General features: G+C 40.6%; 1 protein-coding gene across 1 annotated transcript in view; it reads left to right on the top strand.

Moving 5' to 3' along the window:
• The window catches only part of asz1 (ankyrin repeat, SAM and basic leucine zipper domain containing 1), a 31,202-nt gene extending 5,953 nt beyond the window's left edge, over nt 1-25,249 (top strand). The window contains exons 4-13 of the mRNA XM_044192832.1: nt 2,764-2,875; nt 10,591-10,702; nt 10,863-10,997; nt 11,191-11,309; nt 13,148-13,220; nt 13,755-13,811; nt 15,385-15,497; nt 18,461-18,566; nt 19,031-19,144; nt 24,228-25,249. Coding sequence (XP_044048767.1) covers nt 2,764-2,875; nt 10,591-10,702; nt 10,863-10,997; nt 11,191-11,309; nt 13,148-13,220; nt 13,755-13,811; nt 15,385-15,497; nt 18,461-18,566; nt 19,031-19,144; nt 24,228-24,398 — 1,112 coding nt within the window. The 3' untranslated portion in view covers nt 24,399-25,249. The remainder of the gene's footprint in view (nt 1-2,763; nt 2,876-10,590; nt 10,703-10,862; nt 10,998-11,190; nt 11,310-13,147; nt 13,221-13,754; nt 13,812-15,384; nt 15,498-18,460; nt 18,567-19,030; nt 19,145-24,227) is intronic.
• Nucleotides 25,250-26,009: the final 760 nt, after the last annotated feature.

The raw sequence follows: 26,009 nt of genomic DNA, 5'->3' as shown, positions 1-26,009 counted from the left end.
TGTAATTCTGACCTTTGAACTCTTGGCAGATTGGGATGTTCGATGTTGAAGCTCATTCTGCTGTTACAGTCACTGTAACTGTCCACTCAAATCAATAAGATTAAATGACTGCTAATCTTTGCTTTAAAATGAGCAGAGCAACGTCTGGTAACGTTATGTCACTGATTCCATAACAGGAAGCAGAGTTGGACTTTATGCTAATGAGCAGTGAAGCTCCGCAGCAATTTCTTATTGAAGGGTACATGTGATCACCTTTATCTTCTGGCAGTTAGGGCTGAAATAACTAGTCGATTAATTGATTAGGCAATAGACAGAATGGTCAACAAAATCTTCACATTTGCTGATTCCAGGTTCTCAAATGTGAAGATTTGCTGCATTTCTCTGTCTTATATCATTGTAAATGAAATGGCTTTGGACTGCAGGTCAGACAAAATAAGCAATTTGAAGACATTACCTTGTACTCTGGAAACATGTGATGAGCATTTTTCATTATTATGTGATATTTTACAGACCAAATGAGTTATCAATTATTTAACAAGATAATCAATAGATTAATGGATAAGGACAGTAATTATTAGTTGCAGCGCCATCTGGAGTAACATGTCTTTTTGAGTCTAGCTACTATCTTCTTTGTTTTTCAATTGCAAAAGGAAAAAAACAGTTTATAGCTGTAGTCACTTTCTGCTGTGTCCATCAGTATTTACAGTGAAATCATTAAAATTAATCAGGCGTGAGGGAAAGTTATTGAGTTTTGTCTGTTGTGGTTCACTGCATGACAAAGAACTAGGGCCGCACAATATGGTTAAAAAAAAAAAACACACTGCGATTCTTGATTAGTGGGAATGATAATTTTTGTATCACAATTTTCATTTTCACTAGGGGAAAAAAACTATTAAAATTAAATTGTTGATTTGACATTTGTTGGGGTCTGTACCAAACAAACACATTTTCTTACATCGGGAAAACAAGATTTGTAGGCCAGGGCATCTCTGCAGCACTACAGTACTTCATTTTAATGCTGTTTTGTCACACCTTTTTTATCAAAAAATTGCAGCTCCTGCAATTTGGATATTGCACTTGGCCATATTACGATTTCGATGTAATATTTCAATTAATTGTGCTGCCCTACAAAAAACACTGCATATAGATATAAATTAATGTATCTACACATGTATTAGCAAATTACACTTGACAACAGTTTGTTGTATTTACTCAAAATGTCTGCATTATTTAAAGCAGCAGCCACAATAAACAATATACACAATAGACACACAATGAGAAAATTGCTGTCTGTGTGAGTGCATAAAAACCATGACTGGTAAGTTAAAGTGTAAACAGTGGTGAAAGTAAACTTCTGAGGTTTTTTTTCTGCGTTCATGTCACTATTGCTGCTGCAGGTACAATAAGATATTTTAAGAACACTGCATTCTTAATTTTCTTGGGTATCCATTAGAAACCCTACTGTAGCCCCTGGATGTCCACAGGCCCATGTTTGGAACCACAGCACTAGTCATGCTGTTGATATCTGATGTCAATTAATTCTCAGAATCCAGTCCAGAATGTCGAGTTAAACTGTGTGTGTGACTGATTTCACATGGTCTCGGCATCTGATGCTTCAGGCGGGTGAAGGAAACAATTAAACAGAAGGATGACGTTTGGTCACGTCCTGATGGCGTTTGTTGAAGCAGCGAGGCTGAGCGGAGGAATGCATGAGTGACTGATTAAAGTCACCATGCTGCTGTCATACCCTCACCAATTCTCAAGCCTCTGATTTATTTACTCCAGTCCCCTGTAGATGCAAACCAGGCAGTCTGGTTTACACCCACACACACATAATATAAACACACACACACACACACACACACACTTGCACACAGATATAGAGCCAAACATGCACAGCCACAGAGAAAACAGGAACCCACATACAGATGAGGCTCAGGTATGCATGCACACACACAAATACTCACTTAGATATATGTGATACACACAGGTTGGGTTATTGGCGGAACAAAACAGGAATTGAGTGCATTGCCATTGGTCTCAGACCGGTCTTATCAGGATGAGATAAGGAGACAACTACTCTGAAGTCATTCAGTCCCACAAAGGCTGCCACATTTCCTGATGCCAGATAAACGGCTATCCATCTCCATCACCCTGGTTATTGTCCAGATTTGTTCTTTTCCTTATTGCAGCATGATGTATGACTACATTGTGGTGGAAAAAATAGTGCTTTTCTTTCCTCTCATTTGTTGTGCTAAATGGTCTAATAACGATTACCAATAATGAGGATTTTATACCTTTTATTTGTTTCCATGAGGTAACAACAGTAACCAAACTACATCATTCTCCAAAAACAAACATGGAATTGAACATGGTATAACGGGGAACACTTGTCCATTTAGACAACGTTTGGAGCTGCTTTGATGTACACTGTGGCTTATAGTTTATATTCACGTAACATCTTGAAACTACTCCTAACTGACCCCTCAAGCATGCTACTTCTGATTTTAAGTAATTTGTAAAGCATTTTAGCTTTAAAAACAGCTCATAATAACTTAGCGGTAGTTGAGAAAACTCTTCAACCCCACATTGTCTGACTCTTCATAAAGCTTCCTCTAGATTTTTCTTTCAGCCATCACTGGACTATCTGCCAGGTGTAGTTGGTGCTATAGATATGATGCATGTCCATGTAACTAAAAATTCTAAAATTGAATCTTAAAATTGTGATGATGCACTTCCACACTAATGTACTCTTGTCCACAGATCACTGGACGTTGCTCATGGCCAGCTGCACAGCTTCTGCCAGTGAAGACAAAATTGCTCGCTGTGTGGAGCTTCTGCTTTCCAGAAATGCTGATCCCAATGTGGTGGACAGGTGAGGGGGGGGTACAGATGTTTTTCAGGTCAAAATGTTTATAGGATTTTCAGCACAGTACGCACTGTCACACCTCTATTGATGTAGGCCAAATAAAAACACTCTAGACTTGACTTGAACAGGGGAGGGAAAAAAACAAAGGTGCTGGATCAAATTTCCTTATGGTTCTCGTTATCTTTAGCTGCCATGTGGTAGCATTATGCACCACAGTGCTACATACAGTGTGTGTATATTTGTGTGTTTTGTTTGGAATGTCCTGTTATGGCATGTGCATGTACAGACGGGTATCAGGCAGACAGACAAACAAACACACAGTGTAAAGGGTGGGCAGGAGCATTTTAGAAGCTTTTTTACAAGCTTGGATGCAACCCAGTGAGCATGGTTTTGGTAATTTTTAGGTCAAAAGCAGCCACGGCCTTCTAAGTTATAGAACCAGACGAAATTTAGTTAAAATGTATGTACGCCTAAAGAAACTTAACAACAGTGGTTTCAACTAGATCTAAAAAAAAAATCTGTTTGAACCGAACAAACAAAAAAAAAGTTTATTACAAGCTAAAATAACTACATTGTGCATATAACATTGCAACAGTGCAAATTATTATCAAAACGAATAAATAACACATTCACTCATTAATTACAGAAACACACACTATATTTTTACAGCGGTGGAACTAACAGGCTGTATTTACATTGTGCATATAATCTAGTGTAAAATTATTAGAAAAACGAAAAAATAAAATGTAAGCTTAAACTAAAATGAAGATAACAAAATAGCTATTAAAATATAAATATAATATATCCCCACACTGTGGTGGACATTTTCTCCTCAGGAGTCAGGCGTCGACTCGGACAGGACTGTGTTTAAGTCAACACTGAAGTGGAATGAAATGGTTCTATTTTGTGCATATAATGTAGTGCCAAATATTATCAAAATGAATAAACTAAATAATTTAAGATAAAATAAAAAAAGGTAATAAAATATACCATAAAACTTAAATTAAAAGCCAAGCCCCAATTAGACGCCGATCTCTCTTACTGGCCGGGTGTGGCTACACGTTTTGACATATAAACGCACAGGGTCAATTAGACGCTGATCTGGTTTTTATAGAAGTTTTTTGGATGTATTAAACCTCTTAAAACCCACCGGGTCGCTCTTTTGAGCTAGTTCCAAGCTACTTAGATCACACATACAAATATATCAATGTTTAAACTTTTTTCAATATGGACATGCTACACATCGTTAGATTCACCACCATTCAATTGTTCAGTTCATTTTACAGAAACCGTGAGTACCAAAGTATAATTCATTCAGATTTATTGGCATGGTAAACACAAAAAAAAGTTGTCGCCTTTAAAGCGGTCATAAAGTCTGAATATATGTCCATTCCTTGATTATTTATATTTCTTTAGTCCGTAAGGGTCGACCGATCAAAATAATCAAAATCGTTTTTCATAAAAATTAATCAAAGTTGTGAATGTTGTCATGTAAAGTCCATTGCTTACTGTCTGCTAACTTCGTTCGTCAAACGAAGACCGCACTTTAACTGACAAACCATATTTCCTCTTCTTCCTACACCATGTTGTTGTGTATGCTTGTTTTCGCTACCTTGCTGGCTTCAAAATACAAGGGCTTTCATCTTACCGGTATTTTGATAGATCAAACAAGAACATCTGTGAAAAGGCTCCATTTTAGATCTTTGAGTAGTAAATTGAAGCATCCGTCTGTTCAATCCACACCGGCCCACCGGGATTTTTCCCGGTGCTCCCGATGGCCACTCCTATGGGAGGGTCTGAATGATCTTCTCTTTAGAAAAATGAATCTATTTCATTTCGTTTCATTGTCACCAAAGGGCCAAGCAAGAGCACTTATGGACCGTACACAGGTACACACACACACACACACACACACACGCACAGACAAATTCTCGCCCCCTCTTGGTGTTTCACATGATAGAGATGATTATAGAAACCACTCAAAAAACGGGGGGTATATTTGCAAGTCGCACTGGGGCTCCTAGTTATAAAATTTACAATTTACACGAGTAGTCACATGTATGTCTCTGTGTTTGTGTGGATTGATGAATTAGTAACAATGGAAGCGTTGTTGTTTTGTTTGTTATTTTAATGGAAGAGTGATGTTAAAAACACTTAAAAAAAAAACACTGGTGGTGTGAATTGCCTTACAACACACTGAAGCAGCAGGTTTCTTTCACATTTTTAGTATTATTTCACTATATAAACTAGTACCTATGACAGGGGAAGTTTGGGATCCATCAGCCATTGCAGCCAGAGAATATAAAATCTGGTTTCCTGTTCTGGTGAGAAACATGAAAAATTCCATCTCGTGGAAAAGAATGAAGGGAGGTCATTCTTGAAGCACTTTTACTGTTACCATCTGTGGATTTTTGCTGTGTCAAAGGGAGGATTCAGCCCCCAGTGGCTTTCTTGTTTAGCTTTCCCTAATCCCCTGCCACTCTGTAACTGCCAATATGCCATTACATGCACGACACACACTGCCTGAAACCCCCTGATGACACACATGGACACGCTGAAGCGTTAGAAAATCGATTGGTTCCTTCCCAGACAAAATATTTGAAGCAAGGTAACAAGACACAGGAGGATGCAGATGAGGAGAGGTGGTGGGGAGGAGGGGCCAACAGCCCCTAACATCCAGAGCAAAAGAAGAATATGAGGTTCATGTGGGTGCAGAGAATAAACCACCTCATCGCCTCTTACGTCTGAATATCAAACCAATGATTAGCACCAGCTGCTCGTTCCTCCGTTGTAGTGTAAACAAGCGTGTCTGTCATTTCTCAAAGTCCTGCAGGAGCACGATGTGGGGTCCATTGCCTCCATGTGTTCCATTTTTTTCACCTTCACTGTACTGATCTGTGTTGATCATAGTTGCGTTAAGGCAGGAACATGCTTCTCCGGGCTGCACATACAGGAGGTGCACTGAGGTCGTTCTGAGACGTTTGCATTTCTTTTGTACTTTTGGGTATATGTTTTAATGTACATGATTTTTCTTCTCCGCTTCAAACTTCCCTTCTGACAGGAGTTGGATCACCCAATCAGCTTACTGGATGCGCAGGTTTGCATGGTGCGTTGCTGAGATTTGGAAGGTGTGTGTGTGTCCACTCCTCTGCGCATCTCTGCGACCTATGGTTATTCTAAATACCCTTCTCTGCTTAGGTCTGCAGTAGGGCTGCCCCCGACTAAAGACTTTCCTAGTCGACTAGTAGTCGTTAGTTCAAGCCATTAGTCGACTAGTCGTCGAACGTTTATTATATTAAATTTAATTATTTAAATGTATATTTTTGGGGCATCAGAAAATGGTTTGAGTTCCAGGGCTGAGAAAGAATGTTATAAGTAACATTGTTAACACTGTGCTACATTAAAGAGAAATACAAAACGGTAATAATGAGCCTTTTAAAATATCAATTTTACAAGGGGCACAAAGCGAGCCGCCTGTTGCTATCGGTAAAAGCGGTAACGTTATTCTGAATGTGTCGGAACAACCAGCAAGGAGGCTGAACATTTTGTTCATTTATTTCAACACAGTATAACATCACACAAGTCTCGTTGTTCAAAACATGGGAATAAATAATTTCCAACTTCACAAAACCAAAAACTCACTGACTTATCAATATGATGACTTATGTATAACGTTGCTGACAAATGAACTCACTACAAACTCGCTCCTCTCCCGCTTCACGCCTCTCCTGTCCCAGCCTGAACATGCAGTGTCTTCGTTGTCCCTGTCACCTCGGTACTGTAATCCCTGTCGTCAAACGACCTCTGTCGGTCTCGGAGGTTTTGTTCGATCCCAATCCCGTGTTAATTGGGAGGTTCGCTATTTGTTGCCTGCTCACCTGGCTCCTGTTCTGGTGCCCTTTCTGGCCCCGTTCCCCGGCAGCATCCCTCGCTGGGTCCCCCGCCCCGGGCCGAAAAACTTCCTCCTCCTAGCGGTCGAAAGCTCCAGTGCTAGCGTTGTAAACAAACACCAAGACTACCCCAGTACTCCAAGTTTCCAGTCCGGGCAGAGTCAGCTTATAGGACTGCTATGTTAGCTAACTAGTTAATGGCAGCTAGTACAGTTAGCAGCAGTGCGCCGGTAAGTGACTTCCTGTGTTACAAGAGAAAATGTCCGTGTTGCAACAATCCCCTGATACATTCGTCTCGGTGACAAGGTGCAGCTAGCTACCGAATGCAGTATTTATTTTATTTTTTATTTATTTATTTTTTTTCAGCAACTACCCGACTAATGAAAACATGGTCGACTAAGACTCTTCTCATCGACTAACAGTTTAGTCGACTATTAGGGGGCAGCCCTAGTCTGCAGAGACATTTGCAGAAGCATGATTCCAGCTAAGACTTCCATAACTTTCTGCTTTGGAATGTCAAAAAGGCTCCTCCCTCTGATAATAAAGGCATCAATACCCATTGATAGAGCTGATACAGCAGCTGTGCCTTTTTATGTGTCTCTTTACTACCAGAAAAGTGTTAAATGTTTTGTGTATCTTTTATTTATTTATTTATTTATTTATTTATACTTCAAAAAGTAATTGAAGTCAGGAGCTGTATTGATATGGACAAACACAGCTGTAGACGTAAGACCTGAAATCTGACTTATTTTCACAAAACTGAGGACTTGAGACTTGACTTGAGCTTGAGTGCTGTGAGACAACCTACTTGAGATTAGAATCCCTAAAGACTTTGACTGAAAGCAAACATTTCAAATCTCAAGTCTTAACGTATTAAAATGATGTATACAAAAATGCATAACCACACAGTTTGCAAGACCTGTATTAAGATGGCTTTTAAAGAAAAATGTCCATGCCAGTACTGTGTCTTTTGAATTGTCAGCATTCAGACACTTGAAAGACTTGATCTTGACTCTCAGTTTGCTAATGAAGACTTGTGACTTGACTTGGACTTGCCCTGAAGACTTGAGACCTATTGTATAGTTTTACTAGATAGTTTTGGCAACAGCGTCCATGTGCAAAATAACCACTGCAGAATAATCATTAGTCCCTAATGATCAGGTCGATTATTATTAATTGGACAGTAGAAGTTGTAGAAAAGTTGTCACTGCATGATCAGACAAAAATAAGATCATTACCAGCATGAAACCAGTCAGTAACATGCTGTCTATGCATACTTTGCTCATTATTATTATTTCGTCAGTCAAGATATCATCTTTCCAAGCCTGCATGTAAATGTAGTCATTGTGAATTTCTTAGGTTTCACTTTGTGGAAGCCATTTTTAGATGTAGTGTGTTTGCCTTGGTACTGTGAGTCAGGTGTTTCTGGAAGTCATTCTTCTTGCTGTCCTGACGCCAGGAACGATGTTTACTCTGAATTGTTTGCATATCGATCGGCTGTCTGTTTAGGGACTGGTAAAATCTCACAGTCTGAAGGAAACACACACACAAAACACACTGAAACAGTAATGTGAGTGTCCTTGGTACCTGTCTAATATTAAAACCAGCCTTGGGAAAATACAGTAATACAAGACATGAAAGCAGAAATGAATAGTTATACGCGTCATAGCCACTGGTTATTTTGTTTGAGTTCACAGAACACTAACATTTGATATCTTGGGTATTTGTTAAATGATGATGTGGCTGTGCGTACGGCTTAGATGGTATTTAAAACTCACCGCCGGTCCACAAAGATTCACACCTGTTTGACAAACATCACCTCTGTCTAGGGTCATTTTCAGTTCAAGTTAATTTATTGGTACAAAAGTCAACATTTCTATTGCCAACATATTAATACAGACAACACCAATACATCTCAACTCAGAGTGACGAAGCAAAAAAAAAGGAACTACTGGTAATGAGTCTTGAAAAATCTGCATTTTATGTCTCTCTCAACAGATCAAAATTGAACATATAGGGAAGTTTTCTTCCAATGTTTACGAGATGTATTGCTGTAAATTAACCTTTTACTGCGACAAGAAGCATTAACTCGGATTTAGTAGCCGTCCAGTCAATGTATTAAAAGTCCCTGTATTAAGACCTGTCAATGAAATTGAGAGTGATAACACATTCCTATCCTGTGTTTTGTTGGACTAGCCTTTTGTTTACACGTGAATTACGAACTTTTTAAATGCTTCCTCTTTCCCTCTTGCTGAGTTGCTCTCTCACACATACACACAGTTTCCTGTAAAAGTATTAAGTGAAGTGATGAATTGCCCCTGGACTTTCCCACCCCTCTAGATGGATGTATTTTTCTCACCCGCTATGTTTCAGTCAGAGGTGATAAGATACAGAAGCACTGTAGCAGAGGTTATTTATATACATTCCTTGTTCAGACAGAAGCAAACACATGAAGGCAACAGAGGAATGACTATTAGTAAGAAAGGTCAATGTTGTTAAAACCAGGTCTTCCATTTAAAAATTGTTGGCTGTTGAAGGACTGTTTAAACATTTGTGTGTGGTTTCAGGATGCTCTGTAACCACTACAGTAGATTACCCTGCACTTATCTTTATTGTTGCGATAAAAGGAAGACTCCATTGAAAATCTAATTATCAAATACTCTCCCTCTGTAGACTTGAAACATGTCTCTGAAGTGTGTAGCTTGCTCCTTCGCAGAAGACTAGTCAAGGCAGAAAAACCAATCAAAAGAAACTTTTCAAACTTCTCCTGTGGCGTAATCCATCTTTCCGCCAAGCAATTGTCGCTTTGCAAATAAATAGCTAAATGCACTGAGATTTGTAGCTACAATACAAGGAGATGGTAGTGAAACACAGAAGTACTTTATTGAGCTCTGTTATGAGTGTTTGGAAGATATTAAATATACAAATGAACAACAGGATGTTGTGAAAATAGATAAAAATGCCTATCACAATTCCCTTAAAGGGACTGTTCTCCCCAAAATCAAAAATACATATTTTTCCTCTTACCTGTAGTGCTATTTATCCATCTAGATTGTTTTGGTGTGAGTTTTGGAAATATCGGCCGTATCTGCATAATTTTTAATATAATGGGACTATATGGCACTCGGCTTGTGGCGCTCAAAGCGCCAAAAAAATACATTTGGAAAAACTGAACAGCAATGTCTCTTCACATAAATCATGATTACTTTTCTCTGAACCACTTGATTAATCGACTAAGGGTTTTAGCTCTACTTGAAAGCTACTAACCTTTTAGCATTTCAGGCCTTTAGGTGGCATTAGATACTCAAGACATAGAATTTTAGTGATTATTCCCTAACAGAAAGATCTGCAGGTGAAATATGTGAGTCCATTAGATTTAGTGCATTATGTTTTTGTTGAGTATTTCTGATTTTAAACCAGAATGAAGAATTAGCTGCATTTAAGTTGTGATTCTTTTGTATTGTGGTCTGTCACAGTTGAAATGGTGAATGAATCAGTGTTTTTGTATACGCATAGTATCAAAGTAAATGGCTACCTATAATCTGGTGTCTGCTGCCCCCCGGTGGTTCCCCTGTACCTTCATCATCACTCCTATTCATCACATCCAAGTATTTTTCTTGTCCTCTTTTTTTACTCTGGTTTCCTGTGGTCTACTTTTATCTTGACCCATGTCTATACTCTTCCCGCTTCTCATCCCCCCCCCTCTTCACTCCGGTCCTTATCTTATCTCCTCTGCTCATTAACTTCTCCTTTCCTGTAGTTACCTCTCGTCTGTTCTTTGCTTTCTCTTCATTCTCATTCTCTTATTTTCTTGTCGCTTTTCCTTTTCAGGTCTGAAATGACCTGCCTGATGCTGACAGCCAAGAGCGGCTACAGTAAAGTCATCAACCTGCTCGTCTCCCATGGGGCAGAAATCAATGTCCAGGATAGCAATGGATACACGGTGTGTCACAGTTTTTTTGTGATCGGTCCCTTCAGTTGGAATGTGCAGATTGCACTGAAGCTCGGAAGTCACAAAGTATAATTTATTGGATACATTTCATTTAGATAACCTTTTATACATTTGACTTTGCATATGATATGATACTAAAATTTTCTGTCAGGCTTTGTCTATAGCAGTGCAGTATGGCAGAGAGGAGGCGGTGCTAAAGCTCATCCAGCTGGGAGCAGACAAAACTATAAGGACCGCGGCTGGCAAGAGCCCTGCCGACCTGGCTGTGATCTTTAAACACCCACAGGTACCTGAAGTTCTTTTCATGATGCATTTCATACACTACATATCTGCAATTTGGTATTTTTCATGAAATGTATTTCAAGTCTTGTCAATGTCCCTAGTTATTACATGGAGATAGTTCAATAAAGCTCAATAAAAGTAATGAAAAATGTAAAAACTGCAAAATCACATATCCTCACACCAGTGTCTGTTTGCAGATAGGCAGGATTCTGGCCTCTTCATCACACATCTCTACTGTCCAGGCCTTCAGCTCCATTGAGGAGACCCTCTCAAAGTTCTTCAAAACTAACTCTGAACTGCCACCTTCCAAGGAAAGGTAAGAGACTGAGACCTGAGACTTGCATTCAGTACCATTTGGGCTTGGGCAGGTTTGAAATAGAATGTATTAACATGCTCACTATTATCCCACACTACTACTACTGTTAGATTTTATATAGTTTTCCTCTCTAACTTTGGCAGCAGAAACATATATTATTTTAAATAGACAAATATACCCCCCACCCCCATGTGAAGAAGTAAGACAATTAAATCATTATTTGCAATTATTTGTATGACAATTAACCTTCCACTATTTTTATGATCATGACAGCCCTCTTAAGGGGCAGCCCTACCTGATCATGAGACAAAAGACACAAATGTCAGATGTCTATTTAAGGTTTAATATGCTGATAGTATTTAGTAAGGCATGTATAATAATTCACAACTGATCTTTATTTTATGTGGATATCATTTCTACTCTTTTTATTACTATGTGTGATTCTTTTACCTGGCTGAATATTTCTGTCTGTCTAAACCAAGCGGCTACTTCCGGGCCTGAAAAATGAAGCCAACGCTGAAGTACCAAAAACTGCAGTTCCTCGAATGGCCACTTGAGGCTGGCTCCAAAGCGAGTCAATCTCCATGGAGCCCCATGTTAAAACGCCTGACTTTACAACAGAAATAAACATGTTTACAGCTTGGTACAAAAAACGCTTGTGGTGTCAATAGTTAATTTCCCCATTCATGACAACTGTACAGGGGGTGAATTTTTATAAAACTCAACCGTTTAAAATTATACTAAGGCTTAAAGTTATGCATAATTAAGGATGTGGCCGCTTTGAGTCACAGGTGGGTGCTCTCTCAGGTGGCTTGCCGCTAGGTGGTTTCATTAACCAGGCTTAATTCGATCTGCCTCAGTTCCACCTCTTTGCCCATTTTTGGATTAGCCGGAGTCAGGCACTGCCAAGATGGCGTAGACCAGAGCCACGGGAGCCACCCACTTTGAGATCCACAACGGCTCTTTAGAAACCTATGGGTGACGTCACGAACACTACGTCCATGTTTTATACAGTCTATGGCCTAAGGCCACAGTTAACCAAGCCTGCTTTTAGGGCTGCCGCAAGTAGTCGACGTAGGTAACGACAACACTTAGTGACAACTAAACCTTCTCACAGATGGTCAGCAGTTTAGTAAAGATTACACTGAGAATAAATGTAACACATCAATTTTGTTTTACCCCCATCTACTCATCTGTTGTCAAAGCAGCATCCCACCAGTCACTGCAGCCTGTGTGCTTGTTGCCCCCTGTTGGATTTTCTGTGAACCATTGCGTGCGCAGCAGGTGTTGCTGAACCATTGTTCAACCAGACATAAACAATAATAAACCTTTTGCATGAGTGTTTAGTCCATTCGGGCACAGCTGGGCAATTATCATCAGCCAAAAACATTGGAATTACAGCCTGGAAACATTTTAGCTGTCTTTCTCTCATCTCAGATACAAAGACATTAAAAACCCAAGTAACGCATTTCACATATTTTGAACTTTGTGAGAAGAGAGGCTTGTTCATAAAGCTTGTCATGTCAACAGACAAACTGAAGCTGCGTGTACACTGCGGTTACTCTGATGTGTCTGAACTCAGTGACACTTTGGTTGCACCCACTTGATTCCCCAAAGCGGAAAACCAAGCCTTACACTTAAAGGATGACCTCCGTTTTCAGTATGATGCAGCTCAGCTTTTGAACAAATTTGCATTTTTACAAACATGCACTACTCAGGAAGTCTCTATTCATACAGTTTTAGTGCAATTTTAGTCCCAGCTGGTTCATTCTTGGGTTAATACTGTAGAATAAGTCAGTAGTCCTTAAGAGTCAAGGTGAACTCTCTGCCCTCCTCAGTGTAACCAAGTTTGATGACCTTGAGCTCCTCCTACACGGCCTTGATCTTGGCTACCTCACTGACATCATGACTGTAAGTACCAATAGCATGCTGGAATAAAAAAGTTATTTTCTTAAATATGTATATTTTTGTATGCACAGTATCTTTTTCTAATGTGAGAGATTTCTGTTCTCGTATCTAACTGATGCCAAGATTGTGAGCAGAGATAACATGCTGTTATACAAAGTACAATACAGTATCAGATCTATGGGTGTGATACAGTGATCCCAAGCATGTTGAGCACAGCTGCATTATTGACAGAATGACATTTACGTGCTTGGGAACATGTCATGAGATGACTAGTTTACATATTTTACTTGGTGCTTCATAATGAATCTAGTGTGCTGGATTGGCTAGGCCCGAATAAAACTGAGGGTCAGCTAAAGTTTTAGGCCCTATCTGATATATGAGGACTCGGTTTGATGTGTGCAGGTAGATTGTTGTCACTGTATGGCAAAGCCTCATGCAGGTTTTCAGGTGGTGAGGTCAGGAGCAGCTGTAGAAGTTTTGATTTGGTAAATGTTGAGTGATGTTTTCTCTTTCTTACTCTGTTTTTCACATACACAGGAACATGACATCACCTGGAGCTACCTGTTGACAATGGAGAAGGAGGACCTGGAGAAGGTAGAGGATGACCGTAACATCTGTTTGTCTGTCAGCTCTTTTGCTCAATACCAACCTTCAGGGTGACACAGAAAGAGACAAGGATAGCTGCTGATGTCACAGCTGTTTCAGTAGAAATAAGGTGGTGAGAGATTAAACTGATACCCTGTGTTGGTAGTGTATTCTAGGATCATTCTTTCGATTAATTATATTTCTGTGGATAGACGTCAAATCTGGCACAAGAGGTAAATAAATGTATACGGTATTTGGGGTCTGAAATTAACACCCACCAAGCGCCAAACGCGGGTAGATTTTCCATTTGGCGAGTAAATCTCGGAATGCTATCCGCCACACTGGCGGGTAAATGTTTGTACCAAAATAGTCGTGTAATAACAAACTATGCTGAGAGTCTCTACCGCGTTTTGGTGTCATTTACGGGCGCGCTGCTTCTGTCCTCTGCTGTCTGTGTCGGAGTTTGACACACGCACATGTGATTTTACTCGCGTCTAAACAGTGCTGTGAAACTGACCGTCTCTATCCTAGTTTTTCGCTGCACTGTGTACCGTATGGGACATCAGATACTCCGCTAAACTATCACTTGACACCGGTCTGCTGCTGCAACCCGATATCACACCAAAGCATGTAATACGCACGCCGGTCCACCGTGGCAGTGTCACATTTTCAACACGCTCTCATTGCGCGGTTAAGTTAGCACTAATAAATATGCAACATCCCATAACACTTTAAAAATAAAGCTTGCTGTGAAACATTTAAGGTGACAGTCGCAGTTTGATTAGGTTTAGGCACCAAAACTACTTCTTTAGGTTCAGGAAAAGATCATGGTTTGGGTTAAAATTACTACTTCCTTAAAATAATCAACGTTGACTATTGGTTTCACACAGGAAATGAACCCCGGTCTCTGTCAAAGTCCTGTGTTTAACCCATAACTTTTATGTTTGATCCTTGAGTACATTTAATAGCAAATACTATTTTGAGATCAAGACTTCTTAAGTTGCATTCAGGCTTGAATTGATTAACCGTTGATCAATTAAAATAATTTTGCTTCAAATTTTGCTCTGGCCTCTTCTTTGTCTTCAACATAATACCTTATTATCTCATTGAAATGTATTGAAACAAATGTATGTGACACAAAAAGGCAATTTATTATTTTGGCCGGTAAAAAGATGCTTTTTCATGTTTTTTTTTCATCTACCAGTCCCCTTGGCCGGTGAGTCAAAAAGTTAATTTTGGACACTTATTATTATTACAGAGGTATGTTGCATTTATAATAACTGACAGTACTTAAATTCCAGTCCAGATGTTTTTCAGAGATGAAACATACTTCATGATAAATTACAGAAACGTGTAAGAAATTACACCTGTGCATCAAGAATTTTTCATTTCATAAAGTGGAGCAGCGATTTAAAAAATGCCTTGGGTTTAAACTCAATAAAGCATGATATAGCTTCAAAGCAGCTGAAGAATACAGGATATGTGTCACATAATCACACAGTTTGATAATTTTTCTGAACATAAAACAAGGGAAGAGATTTGAATCAACAAGAAAGACAAATAGTTTTGTTTCATTTGTCAGATTGGTATCACAGACCCAGTGGACCAGCAGAAGGTGCTGAGTGCTGTGCAGCAGATGCACCTGGACAAAGTGGACCTAGACACGATCAGCCAACTGGGAGCCGCAGACAGTGGGTAGGGTACCACATTTTAATGCCCAGCCGGCCTGTGGCAATCAACACATGTACTCAACAGAAGGGTATCCCAAATGAAGGACTAAGAACCTTCAGAAGACTTGTGGTCAAGGGAAAACTGAGTTAGTTTGAGCATTACTTTACTTTTCAGGAAGGCAGTATTATGAGATTAGAATGATTAATAATCCGATCAGAGGCTTCATTTTCTTGATTTTCTTATCTACAGTACAATCCAAACATTACAAAAATCAAAAAAAGATTGTGGTGTCTGACAGAAAACTTGTCAAAAAGTGTTGGAGAATCCTCATAGTATTTAAAAAATCTTTGTGTTTCAGTCTTTCAGTCTACTAGAAATGTCTGATAAGGTGTCAGTTCCCAAAAAAAAGTATTCCACAAACACTGCACAAAGCCAGAAACAAAGTTTACTGTAGTAGCAAAAATTTAAACACTTGTCAGCCGCACACCTTAAACCCTCCCCCACATCCAGCCCTCCTCCATCTCCCCGTAATGCTCCATCTGTCCTCCTCCACTGGAAGTCGTCCATCAGCCCCATAAGCATCTCACTGTCCTAGCTCCGTATCCCCCTCCCCCCATCTCCGTAGCCGAGCCCTGAGCCAGGCCCTAATGGTTTAAGCGGAGCTGTAATGATTTGTAAGGTGAGAGGCGATGGGAGGTTGCAATGAGCAAAGGAGAGCCAGCGGCAGGGGCCAAACAGAGCCATCACCCCGCACCCCATCACTTCATGAATCCTCAGCAGAACTGGGCTCGCTAGCTTCACCCGCCCTTGCCTGCCGGATAAGAGACAGTCCAATAGAGCGAGGGGAAGGTTAATAAGAGGGATAGCAGGCTGAATCAGGGCCAGACCTCCTTAAGAGCTCCTTCAGGATCCTTATTTCACACTGAAATTTAAAAAATCTGTCTTTTCTGCACGTCAGGGACCTGTGGAAAAAGAAATTGGCCTGGAATAATTGTAATCAAATTTAACCTTATTAATGCAGTTGTACATGTTGTCAGAAACTAAATCTTTATTTGACTTTAATGAACCGAAATACTGTGGCAAACATAAATGAATGTTTCGGTTTCTGCACATTAATCTGTCGATTCATAGTTAAAATGTCACTTTGCAGCAATTCAAGCTCTAAACTAAAGACGGGGCCTGTGCCTGTGGAGCCTGATCAGACTAAGCCCAAAGAACTAACATACGGCCGCTACATTTGGGGACTTGTAATTCTAGTGGGCCATGTCCAAAGCTCCTTCACCGATGTGATACAGTCCTGCAGATGGTTTCACACTCTTCCACTGATCGACAGTTGGTGGCGGTAATGTGCCAAGAAATGTAGCGATGTGCCAACAAAGGTAAGGAAGAAGATTGCTGTGAAGCAAACATCGTTGTAAACAATGTAGGTTTCAAATTCTTCCAAATGTTTTACGTGGAAGGAAATGCATTCGCATGTTTGTTAGGGCCTCAAGGATGCACATAATGCCTTTTTGTGAGAAACAGTAAATGTAAAACATAACTTTGTTTACAAAAAATACCAATGGGTACCTAAAGTGGTAGTCCTGCATAGATAGGCTTAGAAAGGTCTAGCGCTAGGAACTTAACACACACTGCCACGTGTGCCACAAGTGACATATTGCTAGTCTGAATCTGCCTAGAAAAATGGTGCTCAGTTAAACTAAATGTCTATCACTCTCCTCTCAGCTGCTACCACTGAGCAAGACACTTGCTGGGTGCTGTTGGAAAAGGGCAGTTATGCCCAATTGACTTTCCCTGGATAAATAAAGTTCACAACAAAGTGGCACGCATCCTCTATCAGCATTCCCACATAATGTCCTTTCCATCTACAATCCCTTCAACGATCTTCCCACTGGGAGCCATCATCACTCTCTGTTCCCTAGATAAACTAACAGCCGGGAGAAGGGAGGTGAAGGTGCAGCACAGGCTGACTGACAGTGTTTACTCGCCCCTCTGACAGAGTGTGAGGAGGGCCGGGACGGCTGGCTGCCCAGTCCCCTCGCCAAGGGAAATGTACCATTAAGATAAGAGCTATCAATATCCCACAGGACCAGGGGATGGGAAGATGGGGATGGAGAGGTTGATGAATATAAATAACTAATCATTTAAGGTGGATGTTTTCAGGGAGGGATGACAGCATGGGTTAGCATGGGGTGGAGGTGGGGAGAAGCCTTGGCCACCTGCTCAGTTTTCTATAAAGTTTGGTGAGGTGGTCTCCAGGAAAATGCATGGAGAATGTTAACACAAAGTTTGGTCCAAACTATCAATCTGTCTGCCCTGTCATTGCTGGGCATCTTCAGCAGGCCTGGTCTTGGTTTTTGTTTTTGTTTTGTTTTTGTTAATTTTTTTTTTTTTTATGTGGACTTCTTCCTAGGGCTCACTTTTTAAGAAGGTAAACCTGCCGACCTCAGCTTTAAAGCTCCAACAGCATTATCTCTATGCCTAAAAAGCTTGTGTGACTTGTCAGATGAGCAATGCTTCACATTTATATGCCCCATCACTTAATCAGTTATGCAAATTAGAGTGTATATTGCAGACTGAGATAATTACTGTATTGTAGTTACTGTATTGTAGTTACTGTAATGTAGCACTGCAACTAATGATTATATCTATTGTCAATTAATCTGTGGATTCTTTTTATGATCTATCAATTGTTTATTATAAAATGTCAGGATATTGTGAAAAATGTTCCCAGAGCCCAACGTGTGACACCAGATTACTTGTTTTGTCCCAAACCATCAGTCTAAAACCCAGTCTACTATGATATAAAACACAAAAAGCAGCAAATCATCACATTTGAGAAAATGTAACCAGAAAAGGTTTGGCATTTGGCAGTATGTAATGATACATAGGTGTGCAAATATTTTCTTTAAAAAATATCTATCAAATTGCATTTGCTTTTATATGTTTCAAGCAGACTTTCTCCATAAGTTTCTCATGTTTTGCAGGAGTGAGGAGCTGCATAACTTCTTGATAGGTGTAAGACAGCAGTGCTGCTACCTGACGGAGATAATTCAGGACGCCATCAGCCGTTTTCCCCGCCAAGCCTCTCAGGTACGTGTCGTCTGTAGTGGTGCACCCGTTTAGGGGTTACCAGTCAGGTGTCGATGCACTGGTTAGCTGTACATGCTAGCTTGCTGACATTTTGGGGACAGAAGTACTTGAAATTCATTGGCCAAATGCATTAAACTATATGAAATTCTTCATCTTGAATTATAAAAAATATATTTTTCAATGAAGGAGCTTATAATAAAGGCATGTTGATATAATATAGTTACACTGTTCCAGGGGGCACCTGGAAACCTGTAACATTCAGTTACATATTTTTTGCAAATTTAAGGCTGTACACTGGGTACTGTCCAGTGTCCCTTCCTGTCACGTGACTGGGATGAGGCCAGGTGCCTTTATGAGTGCATCCTTTGTCTGCTAATGCCTTTGTTACTTCCTCTGTCTCACCTGCCATCCAGTCAGTTGTATAAGCTAGAACTTGGTCTCTGTCTCTCTCGTCCTCCATGTAGCTGGTCTTCTCACTGGACTCGAAGAAGGAGGCCCAGGCCGTCTGCAACCAGCTGGTGGTCCAGACTAAAGACCTGCAGAAAGAAGTCGTCTGTCTCCGCAATCTGCTATGCCAGGTCAACACACACACACACACACATACAGACACATTGCTGAGCTCATGCTTCTGATACTTTTTAAGTAGCTGATACCTGTCTGATATCACACCATGTTTGTGTTTGCACTGCAATGAAATATAAGCCCACTAGTATTGCGGTTCACAATCTGTATTTATTTATTTTCCAAGCTTTGCAGTAATTGATTAGATTTAACAGCAGGCTTCTACACAATCCACCACACACAGTGTCACAGCCTTTACTGCAGGCCTGCAGATGCACAAAGGAATGGATTTCTGGCCTCCCATTTGGTTATGAAAAAAAGTGTGAGAAAGACATGTACTGAGGCAGGATATTTTACAGCTGAACAATGATGTTTTTTTTATCAATAATGACAGTAGCAGAATATAAATAATAATAGTAAATATAGCTGGATATTAGATATAAATAGTAACTATAACTAAAAATACAAACAAAGTCATTATATATAATATGAAAATACAGCTTGTAAAATATGAATGTACTATAATTTATTTTTGCATCTGTCAACATTGATACTGCTATATCTGTGATAAGCTGATATCAACAGGGCTCAAACACTTTCATACTTACGCAAGTCAATCTAAATTCCTTTCTTACACTGTTGACTGTTATTCTGAGAGCTTTCTCCTTACAGTACTACAGAGGATTAAAAGCAACATGAACAGAACATAACGTGTGTGTGTGTGTGTTAGATGTTGGTGTAAATGAATTCTGGCGAGCTCCAACAGGTATGTGCAGGAGTGCTTGCATGTGTGCACCTGACTCTGTGTGTGTGTTTGCATTTGTATTCCAAGAGGAGAGAGTCGTTCCTGACAGGGCACAATCCTCACAGCCCATAAGTCAGCACCACTGTGACATCGACCTGTCAGCACACAGACGGTGAGGCGGAGGGATGAGGGGGCTGATGGAAAGGCGAGGGTGGGGGCAGAGGGAAGCGAGGAGAGGACGCAGGTTGGCGGGGTGAGGGAGTTTAAGAGGGAAGAAAGGGGATGGGTAGAGGCGGGGGTTTGGGTTGAGCAAAGGAGGTGGGTTAGCAGCAGGAGGAGGTGTGTGAGTATGTTGATAGTGTAGGTAGATATTTGTGTGTTTTGATAGCGTTGGTTGGGGCGGGGTGGTCCTCGGTTGTGTCAGACAGGAATCTGACGGGCAATGGAGCCCATTTGGACCCACTGGCTCGCAGCCCGGGAAGGAACACACACCATAAACACACACAAAATCTATCTATGGAAGCTTGTCTCTTGAAACATACACACACACACACACACACACACACACACACACACACACACTCTTGAATCACAACACTCTCACTGTATCTGCTGGTGTTCTCATTACACAAGCTGTGACACACACTTTGGTGGATTTTGATGCTGTTTTGAAAAGAGTAACTCAAACAAAAACATTAAAGAGTAACATCTAAACCAGAAATGTGAATGGGGGTGGTGTTCGTTACTGCCATCTAGTGTTGACTTTGATTAATGTGTGATACCTGGTAAACTAGCTGAGACATTAAAACAAATGGGAAAGTAGCAGTGTGCTTTTAGAAAGTTATTAAGTAAACTGACTTTTATCAACCTATCAGTGACCAACAGGAAGTTCCACATTCCCCAGCCTCCAACACAGCTTATGGTGGTCATAAATGAATTTTCTCACTGAAGATGAATATGTAAACTTGAGTGCCAAGAGAAATGTGTAGCTAAGAGATAAGATTGGGAGACCGCATAATTGAAGTCAAATTATGTAGTTTAAAGCTGCACTTATCAATATTTTTATATTAACATTGCAAACATTTCACCCCTTCCTCATTACACAAATTACTTTGTGTAGTAAGAAAGGGACCCTCGTAGTGATGATCCCACAGGGAATTATCACCAACTCTGCACCTCTGTATGACCCTGTTTATTCACTGATTTTGGTGAAACTGGATCATATTTTATGGAGAAAATATTTTCTGGTTTTCCCTCAGATGTCCTCAGGCCGCTCTGCCTCAACTCTTGGTGCAAAGCTCCTGTGCTAGTGGTGTGAATACAAACACTCCCCTGGTGCTCTGAGCTCCCAGGCCGGGCAGAGTCAGCGTTAATGGGACCGCTAGCTGCACGGCTAACTGAGCTAACTAGCTAACGACAGCTACAGTTAGCGGTTACTTTAGCAACAAGTAAAGCTATCTGTCCATCGAGAAACTCCATAAATCACAGAGAATTAAGGCAGAGCAGCCAGAGGACATCAGACAGTGTGTTTCGTGTGGACTCCATCCACGAGAATCCATTTTGCCTGTTGTTGTGGGTTCTTCTTGTTGTTTCGCCCTTTAATATGATGCCGTTGGTGAGAGAATGAGTATGTACTTCCGCTTATGCAGAGGACGTCGGTTGAGTAGGTGGTCCTTCAGTGTGGCCCAGGACACATTCACGTATACACTGCTAAAAGAATGTGGCCATATGCGGCCCATTACACTGAAATAACATTCAGTGTTATTCACTAAAACGCATTGTGTGTATCCTTGAGGTCTAACAAACGTCTTGAATGCATTTCCTTCCTTATGAAACGTTTGCAAAGTTTTAGTTTTTTATTTCTCAAACATTTTGAAACCTGCATTGTGTACATCCATGTTTACTAACAAGCAACTTTACTAACAAGTCTGGTGCATTGCTGCTCTTCTTGGTGCATTACTGCCACCTGGATCAATGTAACAGTGTGCAACCATTGGTGGGACTGTGTATTGCGTCACCCGCGTGCACCCTTTACAACAAACAAACAACAAAACGAGGACCCACTATTAAAAAAAAAAAACCCATAGCTCTACTAGGTGTCAAAAACTCCCCAGGGTACCTTTTTAATAAGCTGATAGTAAGTAGTCTGAGGTATGTGTTTTTTAGGTTTTTGTGAAGCTTTAAAAACACTGTTCAGTAACATTAAGTGCTGTGGCAGTAGAGTCATTGAACCAAATAAAAATGTCTTGTGATGACTTGGCTGATATAGTTTGAAAACCCCTGATCTACTTCCTGGAATGTGAATGTAGAGAGCACCAGCCTCCAGTTGGCTGTTAGTAGTTTGACTGTGACCGACCTGTCAGATGTGTACTCATCTGGTTTCCCTCATGCAGGACTCTTGAGGCTCTACGTCTGTTAATGCAACAGTGCATACTGTAATTTCCCAAAACACTGTTCTTTGCGAAAAGCCCTGATCACAGACAGATGAACCACAGAGCCCGGTTTCCCCCAAACACCTGATAATGCTGGATTTCATTCACGTCGTTGGCTTTAAAAATTTGACTTGAAATGCTGGTGCCTGAGTCGTAGCACCATCTTCTATTGTTGAGCTGTTGGAATTATGACTAGTATATTCCAGTGGGTGGGACTTTATTCATCCAAAACAGACCACAGTCTGGAAAATTTGTTTTGAATTCTAGAAATGTCAGCACTTGGTTAAGTAATCATTGAGTCAAACCATATCAACCATCTGTAGAGACATTATGGTCATTTAGTGGGTTAGGAGACACTTAAATGTCACCGTTCTACTTAAATTTGCTTAGGGAGTTTACAATGAAGCATTGCATTATTTCTGGTCTTGCATGCCATCAGAATCCACATACTTTTTAATCACCAATCACATTCAGCAAGTCACCAGTCACATTTGATAATACGAACTTGTTATAATTGAATGTATTTTGATGTCACACTCGCTCTTAAAGTCACTATGTGTAGACTTTGTATGTGATTATAGCATCTTTGAAAAGACACTGTGGCATTGCTGTCTGCAAATGTGTCTTTAGATACACCAGGAGGCGCCAAAGTCAGAAATTTTCAAATTCTACTTGGAGTGGCTTTTTTGCACTGGCTTCCTACAGAATTCTGAGTTGATTTGAAGATTTTACTAATTGAAATGTTTTGAGTATTAAATATTTGCTCTCTGTAGGCTTAACAGGTGGCTCTGAAAAGTTGAGAGCATGCTGCTTATTTTTATGGTGTTTTTGGTATTAAGTATTTTGGAGCATTGTATGTCTTTATTGGAGAGTAGACAGAAGAAACACAAGAAATAAGGGGAGATAGGGACGGGGAAAGACACGCAAGGTTCCCAGGCTGACCCAAAAGTCGCGCACATGCGATTACAGAGTCATCACCCCAAACTCCCAGGCCACCAGGGTGCCCCTGTAGCCACCAGTTACAGTGGACACCAATGGTGACCCAGAGTCGTGGCAGAAACAGTATCAGAACCTTTCAAAACATCGATAGAAAACATCTCGCCACCATAATCCACTTCTCCGCTGATGACCAAATGTTTAGTGTATTCCAAACCAGCCGGTAAAATTGCTAAATTCACAGCTTTCAGTGAAGCTTCAGCGATGGCGAGACATGGAAGTAATGGATTTAGCTGTGTTTTTGGAACATACTCAACATGTGGAAGAAGAGTAGAGAAGTCGATTGGAAAATTTAAAATATTGTTACTAATATCTTTTGATTTGGCATCCATGCCGCATGTGTGTCCTGTGGGAATAACGGCTTCCCGGCCGGTCGCAGGAATCTGGGTTCATTGCCAAACCGCAAGTTCCCAAGTAAAGTATTTTCCAGAAGAAAGCTGAACTTGAACTCATATCTTCAAACTTTCTCACATGACAGGGATTCAGTGTGACACTGTGTCACCCTCTGACTTGAGAGTTTATGAACAGCATTATTCCTCCGTGACTTGACCAAGACCCGACTCTCCACTTGGCTGATGAATCCTTGAGGATTTGGCACAGGAAGTTTTGGTGACTCAGGTTTGCGAGTCATGCAGGGGTGGTGTGACGGGACCAGACATGCCCTCATCCTCAAAATGAGCTGGTCTCCCTTTGATTCCCGCCCAATAGTAAGTGAGCCGATATTTCCCACCCAGTCGAGGTTTAACTGGCCTGAAACTGTCTGACCAGTAAACTGCCATAATCCGGACTGGATTAAGTTAAAATGACCTGCAACCCTTCTACTTCCTGCATGAGGTCACGTTGCTCTAACCACAGGATTTGGTGTGTGTTTCCGCATTCACGCGTTTTGCGTGTTTCTCATGTGAATCTCTCCTACCACTCCCCCAGATGGACGAGGCCGGAGATTGCTGTCAGATTCCTCAACCTGGTTCCCACGGCAACTGGAGGATGCGGCCCCTGAGCAGAGTCGCACTGAGCGCGCTGGGAGCCACCTTCCTCTTGCTCCTCTACAAAGCCAGTGGCAAGGTTTACCAGCAGATGTACAGGAGTGTCTGCTAAATAACCGAAATGGTTGTCAGTCAGTTAGTTAATGATCTTATCACAATATTTTGTTTTTCATGACTGTAGGTGATACATTGGATTATGGAGGGACTGATATGTTTTAGGACAGTGTTTGACAAGACAGAATTTAAATTTTTGCTGCTGTAACACTTTTGTTTTCCACTTTGCTCTGACTTGTCTTTGAGTTTAGTTCTGAATTCTTTTACTTTTTTATGTTTTAAGGGTTTAATTGAAAATTAAAGTTTCTTATGAGGAACAATTTCTCGCATAGTCAAATTTAAGTTATGTTTTCAGTACCTGCAAATTTTTTTTTAACTTGATAGATAATTTTCAGGCCTTGAAGTTATGGACTTAATAGAATATTCCAACATTTTGGGAAATATGCTTACTCACTTGACCCAGTCATCCAGAGTGAGATGAGAAGATTGATATCAACCTCATGTCTGGGCATTGTATCTGGAGCTGGGAGGCGATTAGTCTAGCTTCCAGAAAAGACTGGACGCAGGGGGAGGCAGCCAGCCTGCCTGTCTCCAAAGCTGAAAAGAGACAAAAAATCTGCCTACCAACAGTGTATCCCGATTGTTTAATCTGTACATGAACAGAAATATCAAAAACGACAATTTGTCCTTTTGGGGGATGTTGCATGCTGCAGCTATTTCTTGGCGAACAACAGCTGCAGAGGCAATGACTTCCCAGAGTTTTGTTGTCACAGCATTCATTACATTTCTGGTGAGGTATGTATCAATCAGACCAGATACAGCCTGTCAATTAGTGATCTTTAGAGATGTTAGTTAGTAGGTAAATTTTTTTTTTTTACTTTGAAGAGAGCCAGACTAGCTGTTTCCCCCTGCTTCCAGTCTTTATGCTAAGCTAGGCTAATTGTCTCCTCCCTCCAGCTTTATACTCAACCCACAAACATGAGATGGATATCGATCTTCTCATCTAACTCTGGGGGGGATAAATCCAATAAGCCTATTTCCAAAAAATGTTGAACCTAAATTTCTTTTTGTTTGTTTTTTTGCTGTGACATTGTTAAGGATCACTTTGCCCAACCACTTCATCACCCAATATGTCCAAATTCAGTTAAGTAAATGTTTTAAAATCCAGAAATAGAAACTCGGAAACACAAATTGTTAGTCTTGATTGTTTTTAAATGTCTGTGAGTTATCAGCTCATGACTTCCTGTAATTCATACTTCATTTCACATCTTTCACAACCTTCATTCCAGGTAAATTAGTGTCTTCAGGCCACGACCTGACTGGTGATGTTAAATTGTCAGAAATGACCAGTCTTTCTCTTCATAAAACATGTAGTGAAACGCACTGACCAGCCTTAATGCGATTTGGTATGGCAGTGAACGAATTACTCCAATTAAATTGGATTTATATTACAGACTTATTACAGCTACTGCTGCTGCAACAACAAAGTCGTGTTCAATGGGCTGAGAAGAGCAGAGAGAGCTCTAAATCTCCTTATTGTTTTATGGTTTTCTTCCACGGGGATCATGGGAAAAATCCAATTTGCCCATTAATCTCATCTGGTCGGGGTCTCCGGTCCTCCAGATACACCCGGGCCAGATCAAAGATGAAGGATATGCCGTGTGACAGT

Source organism: Siniperca chuatsi, linkage group LG4, assembly GCF_020085105.1.
Source record: "Siniperca chuatsi isolate FFG_IHB_CAS linkage group LG4, ASM2008510v1, whole genome shotgun sequence".
Classification (NCBI taxonomy): domain Eukaryota; kingdom Metazoa; phylum Chordata; class Actinopteri; order Centrarchiformes; family Sinipercidae; genus Siniperca; species Siniperca chuatsi.
This window is presented reverse-complemented; position numbering and strand designations above follow the sequence as displayed.